The following is a 12,730-nucleotide window of genomic DNA, read 5'->3' on the forward strand; positions in this document are numbered from 1 at the left end:
ATGGAAACAGAAAATCAAAATACCACCATCACTTCCTTTGTCCTTTCTGGTTTCTCAAATAATTTGGCAGTGAATGTCTTCCTCTTTTTTGTATTCTTTTTTATTTATGGGCTAACTTTACTCACAAATATAATGATTATGGTTGTTACAAGTCATTTCCCAAGCCCCATGTATTTTTTCCTGGCTCATCTGGCTTTTCTTGATATCTGTTTGTCTTCTGTCACTGTGCCTAAGCTCTTAGGAATTTTTAATAAAAGGCAGACAATTTCATATTCTGCCTGTTTTGTCCAAATGTTCTTTATTCTTCTAACAGGAAGCAATGAAACTTGCATTCTTACAGCAATGGCCTATGACCGATATGCTGCTATCTGCACACCTCTCCATTATGTACAAATTATGAACAAAGCATGTTGTAGATGGCTGGTGGGTGGTGCTTTGGTTGTGGCTTTTTCATATGCTTTGATGAATACATTTCATGCTTTGAAATTGGAGTTCTGTGGAAAATGCTTTATCAAACATTTCAGTTGTGAATTTACATCTGTACTTGCCGTATCTTGTACGGACACAATCTCCAATTTGACACTATTACTCATAACTAGTGGTATCATTGCTATGTCTTCATTGACTGTGATTCTGTTTTCCTACATTCACATCATCTCTACTATCTTGAAGTTGAATTCCCCAGAAGCAAAAAGAAAAACGTTCTCTACCTGTACTGCTCATCTTAGTGTTGTGGCTTTGTATTATATCACTGGATGTTTTAGGTATCTGAGGCCCAACTCAGTCTCTTCAGTTATTGTAGATGGGATTTTCTCCATTCAGTATAGTATTTTTACACCCATGCTGAACCCTCTTATCTACAGCCTGAAAAACAGGGAAGTGAAAGAAGCCATCAAAAAGCTAATGGGCTAAACATGTATAATTTCTGTGTAAAATGGCTTTACATAAGGCAAATTGATTATTATGAAGATAATGATCTAAGAAATGAATATGTTGTATTGGGAAAAATATTACAAGGATTGTTTTTTTGTTAGTTTCTTTCATATAAATTAAGAAAGCCTGCTGGATCAAAATAACTGGATTTCATTTGTGTAGCTGTCTATATCAATTATAATTCAGATAAAAGCTGATAACACCAGACAATTTAAGAACTATTGTTAATAATAAGTACATATATGTGACCCTCCACAATGATGGTGGTGGTGGTGGTGGTGAGAATGCTAGTGTAATTAATCTTTCTCCATTTACATAGAACTTTTTGAATTAAGAATTTTGCATGTAACTTCCACAAACCTCTGATTTGTATATAAAATCCACTCCTCCCAAAATCCCAAGAAATATGCCAAAATATTTTATCTTTATTTGGGCTATAAATCATTGATTACATATTATAAAAATACATGCACACATACACATATGTTTATATATGTGCATACATTTATGTATTTATCTTCCTGTATGTATGTATAGTCAAACACATTCTCTCTGTGTTTTGGTGACTTCCTGTTTTTCTGTGTTTGTGTTTCTCTCTAGGTCAAACTGATCAGTGATCAATGCATTTTTTTTAGAAATGTATTTGAGTGCTGTGTAAACTGTATGACTTCCCATCCCCCATAAATCATGGTGATGATGATTGTGATTTCCAGAATTATAACTGCTACTAGAATTAAAATAAGTGTCAACAACCCCCACGGGCTTTTTGTTTTGAGAAATAGACTTTTAAGAAGAGATTAGGCAATCATTGGTCTGAAATTTGTATGGGATGTTTAACTAATTTCATTTCTTGTTTTTTGTCTTGATTTCATAAAACTGAGTCTGAAACAATGAGACTTCCTTTTCAGTTAGTATAGCTACTACAATTGTCACTGTATTCTATATTCTAGAAGCTCAAGACATCAAGACTCATTGTCAATTAAGTGGTTGAGTATGATGGAATCACTATTTCTCTCTATGTATGAAAGTAAGCATTTAGTTGTAAAACTTCTTTGGAAGCCTCATCTTGGATAGGCTTACCAGCCTTTAATTGCATAGCATCTTTAAGACCATATTGAAAAAGTTGTTTGAGTAACCTGACCACATTCTACTGAGCTTAGATGCCTCTAAGGAACAGTCAGGAATGAATAAAATATTTCCATCTTTCGATATGGGTCTGAGTGTTATTTTTCTTCCCCAGTTGATATTACATCACTAGTAATGGCTTGGGAAGCTATTGAGTGAGTGCAACATTTTTATCAGTAGCTATGTAATGAGGAGTGTGAACTGAGCCAGGGATGATTTCTCTCCTACATTCAGATATTTGTGATGTTCTGTGCCTTCCCATAAGAGAGATTGCTGCATATCACTGCAAATTCTGAGCTTCTTATCTGTATTTCAATCTTTGTGGCCTCCAAGAAGTGCACAGTTTGAAAATCCATGTGATTCGTACAATTCTTGTGATTTATTTCTATTTATTTTATTATGGAATTTAACATGTCAAATTTACCACCTCATTTTATTTTATTTTCTGTAAATGATAGTTAAATTAGGATCATTTATGTTTCCTCTTTGGCATAAGATATTATATTTAAAGTGCCTTGGGTGAATATTATTCATTGATGAATGAGGAATGTGTACTAGATACTGTGGCTCTCTAAACTTTGTTATATTATAATACACCATTGTCTATAGATGATGGAAACTGGAACAATCCTTTATTACATTCATTTATGTCACAGGCACAAGAGAATTCCTGTTGAAGTATTTATAGGCATCTATCAATAAACTCTCAATGTGGTTCATTTGGATATCATTTTGGAACAGACAACTTGCAAATTCAGATTTGATGCATATGTAGGCCAATTGGTTATAAATCTAAGTAATGGTTGACAAGGTTCAGATAACTTTAACCACTAGGATTATATGCATTACTTCTCACTAACTAGGTTCAATGACAAGAAAAATCTGTTTCCGCTATGTGAATCCCTTTAGTACCCACTCGCACCATATAACAGCATGTAGGAAAACTCACTCATGGGATACGTAGTTAGAGGTCTCAAATTCTTCTCCAGATTTTTGGATTCTTGTAACATAATCCTGCATTTTTCACTCGTTAGCAGCTTTGTTATTACTATTATCATTACTTATTTTCATCTCACTAGAATCCTTGAAAAACATTTTCAAAAGAAAAGTAAACAACTTTCTGTAGTGTAACTATGCAGCTATAAGATTCAGGGTTTTTTTCCCCCATTCCCAAGATGGAAGATTAGACTTTCTAATGGAGACTCAACCAGGACAGGAATCTTTATTTTGACCATGCAATAGCAATAGCAATAGCATTTAGATCTATATTCCACTTCACAGTGTTTTAAAGTCCTCTCTAAGCAGTTTACAGATTCATCATACTGTCTCCAACAATCTGGATTCTTATTTTACTGACCTCCGAAGGTCAGTAAACCTTGAGCCAGTGAGGATTGAACTCCTGGCAGTCAGCAAAATACAGCATTCTAACCACTGTGCCACCACAGCTCTTATGGGGAATTCCAGAGGTTCATGAGAGCTATTTGAAAATTTGCGAAACTGAAAACTTCACTTCAGTTATATTTGGAAGCATAATACAGAAAGGAACAAAACTCCAAGCTGACTCTTGCAGGTACAATACTTACTACAAATGTCTGTATCTGTCCCAATGATTCACTATGCTAAATGTCAAAGTCATGTGAATGTGTCAAACAAACATTTATAACTTTTTAGCAGCCAATAAAAGATACAGCATTTCTCAGGCTAAAGAAATCAACCAAGAGCATCACTGAGTCTAGAAGCCAGGAGTGAATTAGTAAGTTTCTTAATTAAAGAAGTAAACTTTTAAAATGTTTTACCACCTCTCAATTCTTCATTATTACTCACAATAAAACACTGTGGGCTAATTTCATAGTAAAACATGTTTTAAATAATATAATACTATATTTTGTATTTTTGGTGAGTAGAGCTATAAAGATCTCTTAAAAATGTAAGTCATTAAATTTTAAACCAAACTAAACTTCCTTCCTTCCTTCCTTCCTCCCTTCCTTTCTTCCTCCCTTCCTTCCTCCCTCCCTCCCTCCCTCCCTCCCTCCCTTCCTTTCCTGATAGAGGGGATTGCTGCTTTTTCAAACAAGAATGTGACACTCTGAAAAGCCCATGTCCCTCTAATGTCAGCATTCCAAGTATCATGTAGAATTAAATCAGAGTCCAAGGTAAAACAATCCTTAAATTTCCAATTTAATAAATCAGGTCAGTGTTGGGAATCAGCAACCCCTCACCAGTCCCCGTTGCCGGGGTGCTGATGATTTATTTTAAAAAGAGAATTGGGATAATGTCAGCGTTCCAAGTATCATGTAGAATTAAATCAGAGTCCAAGGCAAAACAATCCTTAAAATTCCAATTTAATAAATCAGATATCTTAGCACATCTGTGAAATCCCAATTCTGGAAGTTACATTGGATTCCCACCCAGTTGAAAGTTCATGATCTTGTCCCCACACCCATAAATCCATCACATGGTCCAATTTTCTTCTTCCATGTGGCATCTCCACCCAGCTGGTTCCGGTCAAGTGTAGAGGTGCAGAGACAAAAGATGACCTTGGGTTTCTAGAAAAGAATGACAACAACACACCCCACAATTCTACTCCTTTCTATTCCCCACTCCCAACTACTACACTAATGAAACAGCATAATGAAATAAGAGAGAGTGTGGCAGGCCCAAGATCCTAAAAGGGATATAACTGCAGGCCTGACAGGCGGCCTCTCCTCAGAAGAAAAACATTTACTGAAAAGAGAATAACATAAAAGTTAATATAACACAATTAACCACCTCTTCCCCCCCTAGAGGACCCTTTGACTTATCGGGAAACTTCTCATGGAATTGTTCTACTAACTTTTCCACTTTTAAGTTCCAGCTTTTCACTCAAGTGGCTTCAGACAAAGGGTAACCCTTCCAATGCACTAAATATTGTAAATGACCACTATTCAGCCTGGAGTCTACAATCTTTTCCACCTCAGTTTGTGTTTCCCTTTCTATCACTACAGGAGGAGGGAAAGCTTGGGTGGATGGTCTTATGCTAGACCCATTTACTGGTTTAACAAGCTACAATGAAATTCTGGGCCAATTTTTCCTAGACTTCTGGGTAGACTGAGTTGAACTTCAACTGGGTTAACTATCTTCACTATTGGGAATGGACCTAGAAATTTTGGACCAAATTCCTTGCTAGGCTTTCTTAATCTTATGTATTTGGTAAGCTCAAAAACTTTGTCCCCCACACAGAAGGGGGGTTGGAGTGAGTGGTGTTTATGACCTTCTTCTTGTAGGCTTCTGCCGCATCTGCTAGAGCCTTCTTCATATTTTCCCATCCTTTCTTTAGCATGTCCATCCATTCATTCAAAGACATGGAGAAGCTCAGGCATGGCAACAAATTCCATGTCACTAGTAATCTGGAAAACCATTAATCCTGTGCTGCTATGGACAGCATCATTGTACGCCACTTCAGCGAAAGGTAGCAAGTCTGACCAGTTGTCTTGCTGATAGTCCACATAACACTGCACGTATTGTTCCACCACCACATTAGCTCTCTCTGCTGTGCAGTTCATGCTGGGATGAACCTCTGAGCTCAGTTCTTGTGTTGACCCAATGGATCTCAGGACCTCTCTCCAGAACTTGGCTATGAACTGGACTCCGCGGTCTGAAATGATCCTCTTGGGCAATTCATTCAGGTGATAAATGTGTTTCACAAACATTTTCACTAATTTCTTTGCAGGCGGCAACCCTGAGCCAGCGATGAAGTGCACCTGCTTGGAAACCAAGTCAATAATGTCCAGATTACCCTGTTCACACTGCTGTCTGGGAGTTCCATGATGAATTCCATTGTGACATCTTCCCATGGTCGGTTAGGGCTGGCCATTCATTGTAGTAGTCCAGGGAACTTCTTCGGCAGTGTTTTCATCATTGTGCAAGTAGCACAGTTTTTTATGTAATCTTCGACCTCTGATTCCATCTTTGGCCACCAAAGTTAATGCCTGGCGAGGTGGAGCATTTTTAGGAATCCAAAGTGGCCTCCTAGTTCCGCCTCATGGCTTTGCTATAGAACTTCCAGCCTCAACCCCGCGGGGACGTACAATTTGGACCCCTTCCAGGCTAATCCATTTTCCATCATTAGGATTTCCTGGTTGTTGTTGAACCACTGGTCTGTTGGGAGCACCAATTTCATAGCTGACATCAGCTTATCCTGGCTTCCATTACTGTCATACTGCATTTTTCTCGACAAAACATCCCCCAAGTTTTTTGGTACTTGTTGGACTCCTGGGGTTTTTGTCTCTATTGCAGGTTCTGGGCTCTTGGATTCAATCATCCCTGGCTGGCCCTTTTCCTCCACCAGTGGTAGCGGCTCAAACACAATCATCAATTTCCTACCACCATCTTCCCACTTTATCATAGGCTTCCACTTGTCAAGCCATGTAAGCCCCAAGATTATTTTTTCTGGCATCTCTGGAGCCACAATGAATCTGAGAATCTCATAGTGGGGGCCCACTCGTAACTTCACCAGTTCAGTTACTAGCATGGCTTGGGCCCCTCCAATTAGCATTCCATCTACCTGCTCAACCCAAATGGGACAGGTTAGAGGTCTTGTGCTTATGCCTAGTTGCTTGACAATCGACATGCTGATTAAGCATCAAGTGCAACTGGTCTCCACAACAGCTTCAACTTCCCCTTCCACCCCCATCTTGGGTTCTTGGAGGCTGACTTGGAAGGTGAAGGGGCAGATGGGTGCATTCACCATTGGGTCATCTTCAGCATTTTCCTCCTCCAAGTCCTCCCACTTAGTAGGATTCTTTGTCACCTTAAGTTGGGGATCCTCTTCCAGAGATTGTTTGCCCTTTTCCTCCTCCGAGGCCTCCCCCTTGGTAGGACTCTTTGTCACCTTAAGTTGGGGATCCTCTTCCAGAAATTGTTGGCCCAGATGACTCTTCTGTGGTGGCATCTGGGGCCTTCTCTTTACTGCCATGGTGATTGGTACACACGTATGTGGCATTGGGACTGGAGCCAAGCACTCTGACGCTGTGTGGCCAAGATGAGAGCAATGGTGGCATTTTATTGGCCCCCACGAGGAAAGGAACCTAGTTACATCTCTAAGCTTAGGAACCACCTCATCACATTGTTCCACTATCCATTCTGTAGCTTGCCCCTTGGTAATCCCTTCTTCCATTGTTGCAAACCTTTCTTTGTAGGAAGGTGGGGTAAGAACCTGTTGGGACATTGCAGGGGAGACTGGAACTGGTGGGGAGGTCAATCATTCAGTTGGCCACTGCCCAGTTATATGCCATGGTTCCATCTTCTGAGCCGAGGTGGCGCAGTGGTTAAATGCAGCACTGCAGGCTACTGCTAGATCAGCAGTTCAGCGGTTCAAATCTCACCGGCTCAGGGTTGACTCAGCCTTCCATCCTTCCAAGGTGGGTAAAATGAGGACCCAGATTGTTGGGGGCAATATGCTGACTCTCTGTAAACCGCTTAGAGAGGGCTGAAAGCCCTATGAAGCGGTATATAAGTCTACTGCTATTGCTATTGCTATTGGTATCCACTGGCATCCCTTCCATCAATAACCTGGGGTTGACCCATCCCAGGGTTGCCTGATTCATAGGTTGCAGTTCAACCAACGATGGCTGGCTGGGGGGGGGGTTATATGCCAAGGCCCCCTCTGCTGACTTGGAGGATTTTCACATATTGATGCCCAATGAGGTGCCCACTGGCAACTTTTCCATCCATACTCTGGGAAGAAAGCCCAATTTGGTGGTGCTTCATTCACAAGTTCCAAGTTCCTATGGCTGGCAAGTGAAAGATGCGGGCCAAATCCCTTCTTGCTGGCTGGGTTGAATTTCCCATTTTGATAGGGAATCTGTCTTCAACTCAATTGCAGGGTATTGGCTCATTTCATTTATCACTGTTTGGAAGGAGTCAAAATCTCCACTCCAGTTTTTTTTCCCAAGCCTTGGTTGGGGGGAAGGAGGGGGAGCCTGCACTCACATTTAGTTATCCAAAATGGTCCGGGAAGCCCATCAGAGATGACTGCATGAGGGTGGCTGAGATCTCCATTTATCAGATCTTCTGGCCATCCTCTAGTTGTGTGGAGAATAAGCCTCTCCATTCCCCTCTGTGTCATCCCTCTCAGGCTGTGCCTCTTGTCAGATGCAATAAATTTTGAAAAGAAATTCCTCACCTTTGAAGATTTGAAGAGAAGCGTCTCATCTCAGCTTCTTATTTCAAAAGGTTTTCTCCTAATTGTTCACTTTTATTTTATGCTGACCAGGTCAGGTCAGTGTTGGGAATCAGCAACCCCTCACCAGTCCCGGTTGCCGGGGTGCTGATGATTTATTTTAAAAAGAGAATTGGGATAATGTCAGCGTTCCAAGTATCATGTACTTAAGAGCCGAGGTGGTGCAGGGGTTAAATGCAGCACTGCAGGCTACTTCAGCTGACTGCAGTTCAGCAGTTCGGCTGTTCAAATCTCACTGGCTCAGGGTTGACTCAGCCTTCCATCCTTCCGAGGTGGGTAAAATGAGGACCCGGATTGTTGGGGGCGATATGCTGACTCTGTAAACCGCTTAGAGAGGGCTGAAAGCCCTATGAAGCGGTATATAAGTCTAACTGCTATTGCTATGTAGAATTAAATCAGAGTGCAAGGCAAAATGATCCTTAAAGTTCCAATTTAATAAATCAGATATCTTAGCACATCTGTGAAATCCCAATTCTGGAGGTTACATTGGATTCCCACCTAGTTGAAAGTTCATGATCTTGTCCCCACACTCACAAATCCATCATATGGTCCAATTTTCTTCTTCCACGCTGGTATCTCCACTCAGCTAGTTCCAGTCAGGTGTAGAGGTGTGGAGACAAAAGATGACCTTGAGCTTCTAGAAAAGAATGACAACAACACATTCCAGCATAATGAAATAAGAGAGAGTGTGGCAGGCCAACACTGCAGGCCTGACATCTATGTTATTTCTATTTTTCTTTTTTTCTTGGTGTAGCATTATTAATAGATCACCCTGTTCCAGGAACATAGGTATCTCAAGACACCAAGGTTTCTATAATCTCAAACAAATATCAATTTTCCTTCCTTTTGTGAAGAAGACAGTTGAAATTAAGTGACAGATGAAGTCCAAACAAATAAAATAAAACCATCTGCAAATTTTTCATAGAAATAAATCCAGCAGTTTTCCCCTAAAGTACTTAATTTTGTATATCATTCTCATACCACATAAATATTTCTATAACATGACGGAAATGTGATGTTTTTCCTACAATTTTTAAAGTACAGAGTAGAAATTTCCATGTATCTTCTTTCAAATCTTTACTTAAAGTAGAGATGATACCAGCAATTTAAAGCAGTTTTCCATATTTTAATTCTCTGAGAATATGTTAGCTACAATGGTAGGAACTATATTTTGAGGACATTTGGTTGATCCAAATGTGATAGCAATATGGAGCTTGAAATAATGAAATAATGGAATTCTTATTCAATATAGAATATCTTCTTTCATTTTGTGCACATGAGTGGTTTAGAAATGTGAAATATAAACACTCAAATAAGTAAGTAAATGAATAAATACTTTTTAATTATTATTTTGTTATATTACCATAAAAAGTTATTTTACTGCTACTTTATGTCATCTCGTGCAAAACCACTTAGAATAACCAATTTATTAGAATCACCAATTCTAATTTGGTTCATCAAAACAACTTCAGTTTAAGTTTTATTCAGAAAGTCTAATAGTGAAATTAATTGAAGTAGTTGAACAAAAGCTTTAGAAGAGAATTCTGTGTAGGTGCAGTATGTGTTAGGGTTAATTTTATGTAAATATTTCTGCACGCTTTTCTTAATTTAATGAAATTAAATTAGTGGGGGCTTCAGATTCTAGTGCAAAAGGTGCTTCAGAAAAATATAGATAGCCTCTGTACAGTTTTAAATAGCTATGTGTTTCCTGGAAATTATTTTCTGATTTTATTTATTTTTATTGAATATTTACAGCTGAAGAATCAAGTGGGAGAAAGATGGACAGAATGTGTTTGTTAAGTTCATAATGGAGGAAATGTGATCAGATCATTATGAAGAATGTATGATAAGATAATCATGGAGTAAATGTGATGGCTAAGAGTCAGCATGATGATCTGCCCATCAATCCATCTATGTTGAGCTCAAATCAAAAGCCCTGGACACTTTGAAAGCAATTTCAGACTTTAAAAAGAATTCAAATTTTCTTCAGTGTTTTGAAAGAAGAGAATAGGTTGTTGTGTTATAAGTGATAGTGATAATTTTCTCAATTCTATTTTTTCTCTGCTAATCAATCCCCATCCTTAGTTGTGCACCATATTCTACCCTAAATTGTCCTATTTACAGTTCATTTGCTACAACATATGAAAATGGAAAAAGAAAATTGAAGTACGATAATCACCTCCTTTGTCCTTTCCAGATTCTTGAACAATTCAATTCAGCCTCTTCAATTATTGTGGATGAACTTTCTTCCATTCAATATAGTATTTCCACACCCATGTTGAACCCCCTTATTTACAGTCTGAAAAATAAGGAAGTGATGGAAGCCATCCAAAAGCTAATGGGCTGCAAACCATTGATTTTTTGTATTCTGTAGTATGGATTGGTATAAAGCAGATTGAATAACATGTAAACAATGAGTTGAGGAATGAATGTATTATTTTAGAAAGGTATTCCAAAGCTTGTTGTTTGCATATATATTAACAGATATGATGGAATCAAAATAAGTGGATTAGTAATTGATCACTTGTTTGTGATCAATTGTCATTTTAATAATGTCTTTTGAAGCCCAATATTTTAGAACTATTGCCCAAATAGGTTCTACTGATGAGTCTCATTCAGATGGTTGTTTTGTGTAGCAGAGCTTCTCAGAATTTTTGATTTCATGACAACCTAAAGTAATAAGTGAAGGTGTGTGGCCATCCTTAAGACTTATGATATTGATCATGATTATGATGACAACAATGATGAGAATTGCTAAAGAGATGAAAGTTCCCCATTTGTTAAGTATTTTTGGATGAAGAATACACACACACACTCTCTCACAAACAAAAAACACAGTGTATTAATTCTTCATGTGAAAATATATATGCACAAACACAGGCATGTAATGATGAAATATTTATTTTGATGAAATATTTATTTTGATGAAATATTTATTTTGATGAAATATTTATTTTGATGAAATATTTATTTTGATGAAATATTTATTTATCTAAACATTTTTAATGTGTCATGATATATCATGGAATTAATCAATTTCACATTAAAATAAAAAAAAACATTGTTTTCCCCATAAAACATGAGTTTCTTAACCTTTTAGGGCTTGATCCCCTTTGGGAACCTAATCTAAATCTAAGAACCCCAATTATCATCAACTACAGCTATCAAAAATAGTTTTTAAAATTAAATTAAAATTAAAAACCTGTAAGAAACTAATATATGTGAAAAGACATTTTCACATCTAAATTCATAAATCTCTGAAATATATTTGGAGCACTAAGGGGTCCATTAAGATCAGGCTAAGGTCCCATGATCTAGGGGCTATTTACCCCACTCTGTTTTATTCAGAACCTGAAGCCACCATATTAACTTCCAGTTAGCTGAAGATCATAGAATCGTCTCTCCTTCCTGCAAATATAAGTAAAGCAATTGCTGCTAGATTTACTAGGTAGACCAGAAAAGAAACACAATTAGATGAGTTAAATTTATTTACTTGCAAAACTATATTGACAATATCTTTTCAAGTCTGAAAATATAATGCTATCCACCTCCAAGAAACTATAGAGAGCCCTTCTGAGCATCTTATGCCACTCACTTTCCAGCTATTCTCTGGCTGCCCTCTTCAAAGCTACTCTTTGACCCATGTCTCTTCAACTTTAATAACCTTTATTGATGATTGATTAGTTTTTGGGCCACATCAAAGTGCAGAGTTCCAGAAACAAATTATTACTAAAATTTGATAAAAGTAATTTAAAATGAAATTGGACTAAAATACAATTTAAAATGAAGTTGGAGTAAAATGCAATTATTTGAGATATAGATTAAATATGATAAAATTATATTTTGGTGCTATTCCTCCAATTACCCCAATCAGTCCCACATATGCAGATTTCAACTGAACCATTTTGCTTAAGTACTGTGCTATGTTAAATGTTAATTTCATATTCTGGCCATACATAAGGTAAGTTGTTTTGATATGGGGATTCTGATGGGTCATTCATTTGGTATATAGATTAAGGTACCTGTCTCTCACCCTCTTATACAGGCAACAAATAGGATGTAATGCAGGTCTTCTACCTCTATCCCTCTACAAATGCAGAGATATTCACGGTAGGGTACAGAATGGAATCTACTATATCTGACCATTGTGTCAAGCTGTTCAAATCTTGCTAGTGTAAATATCTCCCTAAGATGTTTAGGCAGTTTTCAAATAGTTGTCAATTTGAAAAATATGTTTGTATTTGCTCAGATATTTCAAGTTATCAACCTTACTAAGTATAGATATATTTTTGTGTTTCTATATCTTTAAACTATTTGGGTATGCATGTCTCCTCAAGATCTTTCCCAGATGGGGGAAATTTCCTTCTGGGGAGTTATACTTTGTTAAGTGGCAAGCTTCACTTGCCAATACCCTGCTAAACTAAAATTCTTTCAAAAGGTAGGAAGACTGGG

General features: G+C 37.7%; 1 protein-coding gene across 1 annotated transcript; it reads left to right on the top strand.

Moving 5' to 3' along the window:
* LOC116521417 (olfactory receptor 8H3-like) lies at positions 1-912 on the top strand. The gene has a single exon (XM_032236090.1). The coding sequence runs from the start codon at positions 1-3 to the stop codon at positions 910-912; it is 912 nt and encodes a 303-aa protein (XP_032091981.1).
* Positions 913-12,730: the final 11,818 nt, after the last annotated feature.

This window comes from Thamnophis elegans, chromosome Z (genome assembly GCF_009769535.1).
Source record: "Thamnophis elegans isolate rThaEle1 chromosome Z, rThaEle1.pri, whole genome shotgun sequence".
NCBI classification, from domain to species: Eukaryota; Metazoa; Chordata; class Lepidosauria; order Squamata; family Colubridae; genus Thamnophis; species Thamnophis elegans.

What these genes read in the sequence shown, in the direction of transcription:
- LOC116521417 (XM_032236090.1), top strand. Translation starts at nt 1, where the DNA reads ATGGAAACAGAAAATCAAAATACCACCATCACTTCCTTTGTCCTTTCT.